A 6,143-nucleotide genomic window follows, 5' to 3' on the forward strand; every position below is an offset into this window, starting at 1 on the left:
GACATGCAAATATCTGTGGGACAATTGGGTAGTTTAAAATGGGACTGCTTAAAAATGAGGCACAGGCTAAAATCTTTCCCCCACAGGAATGAAATAACAGTGATTGAGTGATTTATGAAAAATTTCTACAGGAAAACAGATTTGAAAAGCCTGTCGTGACATATTTCAAGCACAACTGATTTGTGTTGATGTCACTGGCTATGTTCTATGAGAGCACCAGAATGACTGTTTAATCCTTCTAATGCTCACCCCTCCCTTCGTTCTTTTCGCTCTGTGCTCCTGGGCTTCTCTGCCTCTGCCTGTCCTTGTCTTCTTTTTCTTTCATTTTACAAGCGTTGATCTAGGACATGGGAGCTTTCTGAGGGGTGTGACGTGAAAACGGTGGCACAACAGTGAAGGAGAAGAGTGCAATTTCTCTTACCTGTATGATGGACATGCGGTTAGTAGGTGTGTCTGTAGTGCTGGTGACTGGGCCTGTGAAGCTGGTGTGGCATCCCACGTGGCCTTGGGGCACGCTGAGGTTATTGGCAGTGGGTTTGAGGTACATGACCTCTGACCTTGGTGAGCTGAGTGGCAGGCGTGTCTGGTAGTCAAAGTACATGGGAGAGGTGGCCAAGGAAGGGCTGCTTACCACATTCATCACATTCATGGCATCCCGCTCCTCCACCTCGCTCTGCACCAGCATGATGTCGTTCTTGTTAATCTTCTTCTTCTTGCCTTTCCCCAGCTGAGGGTGCGAGTATTCTGCAATGCGACAATTATAGGTACGGATCTCCTTGTTTTCCCGCTTACACTTGATTGCTATGGTCACCATGGCAGCTAGAAGCATGATGGATACGATGCTTAGAGTTACAATAAGAGGCAGGGACATATCCCAGTTCTGACTGTCCTTTGTGCGTGGCAGTCCATCAGGGGGACGTCCATTGGAAGCCTTGATGATGAGTCTGGCGGCAGCAGTGAGAGTTGGCTTGCCGTGGTCCGATACTCGGATGATCAGCTCCACAATGGGGCTCACGTCGTCCCAGAATGGGTGGGCAGTTCGCACCTCTCCAGTCACCGGATCAACCTCAAAGAGGTGCTCCTCGTTGCCATCTGAGATCTCATAGGTAAGCCTCCCACTCTCCCCATAGTCATTATCCACCGCCCTCACTGTGGTGACAATGTAGCCAACGCCAACATTACGCGGCACATGAATTTCAGCTGTGTCGTTTTGGAGTAGGGGCAGAACAATGACGGGGATGTTGTCATTGACATCCAGAACACTGATGCGCACTGTGGCGTTGCTCTCCAGGTGAGGAGATCCTGCATCTTTCGCAAGAACCTTAAAGTCGAAATACTTAATTTGTTCATAGTTAAAGGATCTCACAGCGTAGATGGCTCCATTAGCAGCGTTCACATTAACATAGGTGTTGACATCACCCCCACTCACGTTGGAGTTGATTATGCTGTAGTACACTGTGCCGTTCTGGCCGAGGTCTGGGTCATGTGCCAGAACTGAACCTAAGTACTCCCCAGGGATGTTGTTCTCAGGTATCTGAAGAAGGTAAACTGACTTGGTGAAGCGAGGAACATTATCATTCTCATCCAAAATCTTTACGGTGAAGGATTTCGTAGAGTTTAGAGGAGGAATGCCATTGTCTTTGGCGACAATGGTGACATTGTACTCATCCTGCACCTCTCTGTCCAAGGGCCTGTCTGTCACCACTGTGTAGAAGTTATCATAGTTCTCCTCAAGTTTAAAAGGGACATTACCTAGCACTCTGCATTGAAGTTGCCCATTCCTGCCCGAGTCCTTGTCTGTGACACGGACCAAAGCAATGACAGTGCCTGGAGGTGCTGCCTCACTGATGGCTCCCTGTCTCACAGACACAAAGCCTATTAATGGCCAGTTATCATTCCTGTCAAGCACTTTAACAGTAACTTTGCAATGGCCTGGGATTGGATTGGGACCTAGATCCTTTGCCTGGATGTCAATCTCAATAACTGGGCTCTCTTCGTAGTCAATTTCACCCTGAATCTTTATGACCCCTGTTCTTGAATCTATGGAGAAGAGCTCCCGGATCCTCTCTGGAGCATAGCCACTAAAAGAATAGACTACTTGTCCATTGTTGCCCTCATCAGGATCAGTGGCATTTAAATCGATAAGGACTTTACCAGGGGGTGAATTTTCAGGAATCTCCACAACATATGAAGGCTGATCAAACACAGGGCTGTTATCATTGGAATCAATAACTTTAACATTTATCTGCATGGTACCTGACCTAGGATATTCACCCCCATCAGTGGCTGACAAAATAAGGGTGTGATGGCTTCGTTCTTCTCGGTCCAGTGGTCGTTGAATAACTAACTCTGGGAATTTTGTCCCGTCCCCACGGGATTTTACTTCCAAGGAAAACAGATTGTAGTCATCGCGTGTTATTTGATAGGTTTTCAGCCCATTTTCTCCGGCATCTGGGTCATGTGCGCTGGTCAGGGGAAAGCGTGTCCCTGGCACAGCGTTTTCAGAAATGTCAATATCAATTTGATCTGAGGGGAAAGTGGGTGAGTTGTCGTTAATGTCCTGAATATCTATTTTGATCATGCAGATCTCCTTGTCATTGGCAAACACCTCCATGGAGAGCTGGCACTTGGGGTTTCTCTTACACAATGTTTCCCTGTCGATGCGCTGCTTTGTGTACAGCAGTCCGCTCTGGGGGTCCACGTCGATGAGATGCGGGGCTGAGTTCTCCAGCACCCTGAAGTTGGCTTTCTTACCCTGTCCTCCTTGCCCAATCTGTTCGAGTCCGAGTCTGGCATCTTTGGCAATGTTCCCAATCACTGTCCCCGGACCCTGCTCCTCTGGGACAGAGTAATTCAAGTTTTTCAATGTCAGGGCTTGAGCCCATAAGAGGAGGAAAAAGAAAATAGAAAGATACATCCCCACTCCAGTGAAAGCCGCTATAATCTGTGTTGTGTTTTACGCTTCCTTTGACCTGTTGATATTTTGCTCAAATTTGGTATTTCTATTACTTGGGATCAAAAAAAGAGTTCTGTTCATCATGTGAGGCCTTGGCATTAAGTCTTTGTAGATTGTCTTTGCTCTATCGCTCTCTTCCACTGCCTCTTCCAGCAATCTGTGGCGCTGAACACCTAATTTATATTCAGCTGAGCGCCCAGACTCATCTGAGCAGTAGTCGCGATCCAGTCTCCAAACAGAATAGTCATTGTAAGTGATCACTCATACCACCTAAGAAAGAAAAAAAGAAAAAAATATGTTTGTTATAATCTATACATGTCAAATGGTCACCCCAAAAAAAAAAAAAAAAACAGACCACGCTACACTAGCCATTCTGCCAGGAAGAAATCAGATCCACCGCTGTGCCAAGAATGAAACAGGGCTCATGTGTAATTCATCTCCACAATTATGGGGGAAGCTTGTCAATTAGTTAACCTTGGGAAGACACTGCGCAGCCTTGATACACAGGGAAATAAAGATTCATCCTGTAGCTTATTTACCACATGTATTGTTATAAACACGAGACTCAGAATGCAGTTTTTAATCTATCACTAATGTGCAACGCGCGACCTGACCCTGGCATGATAATGGCCCATTCACACATTATGAGAATGCTGACTGAAACTGTAATAGGGCAACTTTAATAATATGGAAACACTGCAGGCGTACAACTGAGGATGGCCTATTGTGGAGGCTATTTGAGTAAGTGTGTATAGAATGAGCGTCTTACAAGCATTAACAAATCCGCATAATCCGGATATTTAAAATGAGCCTTATAAAAAAAATCTGAAATGAGCTGCCAACATCTCAGCATAGCCGTGTAATTCTTTCTCACTGCTGCTCTCTGTCTCTCCCTCTCTCTGCAACATTCAACGGTCCCTGGTAGAAGCTGTTGCATCCGCATGGACGGGAATGGTTGCTAAATAGGAATCGTTTGGAAACGAGAAACAGACAGAGCTTGTAGTGGGAAATTACACAATCACAAACAGATCTAAAGAGGAAAAAAAAATGAAGAAAAAAAACGTAAACTTACCGGAAGAAACTGTTGTAATAGTCCAAAAAATATAAGTGTAAAAATCAAAACACTCAGTTCCAGCAAGGTTCAGGGAGAGTTTCATCCCCTGACCACTTCACTAACGTACCACCCGTATCCCTCTTCCCCTTTCTGTGCAGGAAAAAAAATCCACAAGCTTCCGTACAGGCAGGCTACAGTGCAGCGCAGTGGAAATAAAAAAAAAAAAAGTGCTCCACAAAAGTATGACTGTAATGTCAATGAGCTGAAGTCCTATCCGCTGTCTGATTAGGATGCAGCGGCTCGCCTTCTGCCTGCAGTGAGTCACCGTTCTTCAGGAAGGAAAACTGTTCGGAGAAACACTCTGTGAGGAGAAGAAGACAAAATCCAGATGTGTAGTAAGGTAGATCCAAAGTGGATATTCAAAAGGCAATCAGTGCTTTTTCCCCCGTCCGAAACATCGCTGGGTGACTGTTTCCCGTAGTGGCATTTTTGTCCTTGTCCGCCGTCCCCGTCAAAGTCCACACAGGGAGACAGCTGCTGAGGAGGTGGTCAGCAACAACGCCGCATTCTGCTACAAGTCTCTCTGTAGCTGTCAGGGAAAAAAGGGGTGATTTTCTTGAATATATACGCACAGTCGTTATTTAGTATTTTCCGCACGTAACACAGCCCTAAGCACAATGAGCGCTTCCTCTCACTGACTGAACTCCGGACACCGCATGGTGCATTAAACATTGTCGCTACTCCTCTGGCGGCCAATGAATTTGAAGAGGTGGGAAGAGAAGGAGGGATTCAAAAGCCGCTTTGGATACAGACTACAAATGATTGGTGGCTCGTAGTTCACCGGTGGCGCATCTGTTTTTTTCAAATATCACACTTCATTGTTGTTTACAAAAAAGGAAACCGTGCGTTGAACACGCCTGCCAGGAGACGCGCAGGGGCCAGGCTGGGGTGGTTTGAAATTTCGGTTAAGTCGTTTATCAAAAAGGCAGACAAAGAGATTTCAACTCAGTGGAAATGAATTCATGTTAATGGGCTGACTTTTATTCTGAAATTCATTCAAATTGAGTCAGAACAGAGACGGCATGAGTATAATGTAAAAGAAGAGCACACATTAAATAGTACTCTTATATAGCCTATATATGTGGTTACTTAAGAATGTTTACATTAACATTATAAGTTTGACCGTGAATGTAGCACACATCACTCAAAGTTTATTGTTCCTCAAATTTAAAGTTTTCTATTATGGAAAATTCCCAGTACCAGTGCTCAGATATATTATCTATGAAAGTATCCTGCGTTATTATGCAAGCCTGTTATGCCACCTGAGGAGCAGCCGTAATTGCTTAAACAATTTTGTATGTAATTAAACGTATATTGAATCCCTGGGAAACTATGATAGAAAAATTATGAGAGATTTGGAGCTGATGATTGCAGCAGGCATTTGAAATGACAGGGATCCCAGCCCATCCTTTTCTCTATGATCCTATCACTATTACAGTTTGAAAACTTCATTCCATCTTATCTGTTTATTCTAGTTCCTGTTTTAAATAGAAAAACCAACAGGATGTCCATTTAAAAAGTTTTTTTTTTCCTCAGCACTGGAAGTAGAGGTGAAATGATTGGTGTATGGATAGAAAACTATTTGGCAACAATTTTGGAAATGCAGTGATTGTTTTAGTCATTTCTAGTTTCTCAGTGAAGATTTGCTGCTTTTCTTCATCTTGTGTGATGGAAAATCTGAGTCCTTTGTATTTTTGAACTGTTTGTTAGACTAAACAAAAGATTTTGGAGACATCACCTCAGACTTTAGAAGACTGTGATTGGTGTTTTTTTTTTTTTTAGCATTTCATTCACCACACAATTAACAGAGAAAAATGTTCAACAGATCACTCAACAATGAAAATAATGTAGTTGCAGCTCACTGTTAGGAGTGTAGGGGAACACACTGGACAGATGCCAAGAGCACAGGGGTCAATGAAAGATCCAAGAAAACATGCAAAACAACTAAAAAAAAAAAAAAAAGCTTTTTGACCCTCTTGAGGTGAAACAGTATTGCTAATCACTAAGCAAACATGCCATTCACATTTGTATTATTTAGCTCTTTAAATTACAATTCACTCCATATCCATAAAA

The 6,143-nt window shown here is 43.7% G+C and overlaps 1 protein-coding gene across 2 annotated transcripts in view; it reads right to left on the reverse strand.

Annotated features, from left to right (window-relative positions):
- pcdh17 (protocadherin 17) overlaps positions 1-4,223 on the reverse strand; it is a 57,100-nt gene extending 52,877 nt beyond the window's left edge. For both annotated transcript variants that reach the window (XM_022767841.1, XM_022767840.1), the window contains exons 1-2: positions 4,029-4,223; positions 422-3,226 (exon numbers count right to left, since the gene is read on the reverse strand). In XM_022767841.1, coding sequence (XP_022623562.1) covers positions 422-2,917 — 2,496 coding nt within the window. In that variant the 5' untranslated portion in view covers positions 2,918-3,226; positions 4,029-4,223. The remainder of the gene's footprint in view (positions 1-421; positions 3,227-4,028) is intronic.
- Positions 4,224-6,143: the final 1,920 nt, after the last annotated feature.

The sequence above is a fragment of the Seriola dumerili genome, unplaced genomic scaffold (assembly GCF_002260705.1).
Source record: "Seriola dumerili isolate Sdu_G_001 unplaced genomic scaffold, Sdu_1.0 BDQW01001299.1, whole genome shotgun sequence".
NCBI classification, from domain to species: Eukaryota; Metazoa; Chordata; class Actinopteri; order Carangiformes; family Carangidae; genus Seriola; species Seriola dumerili.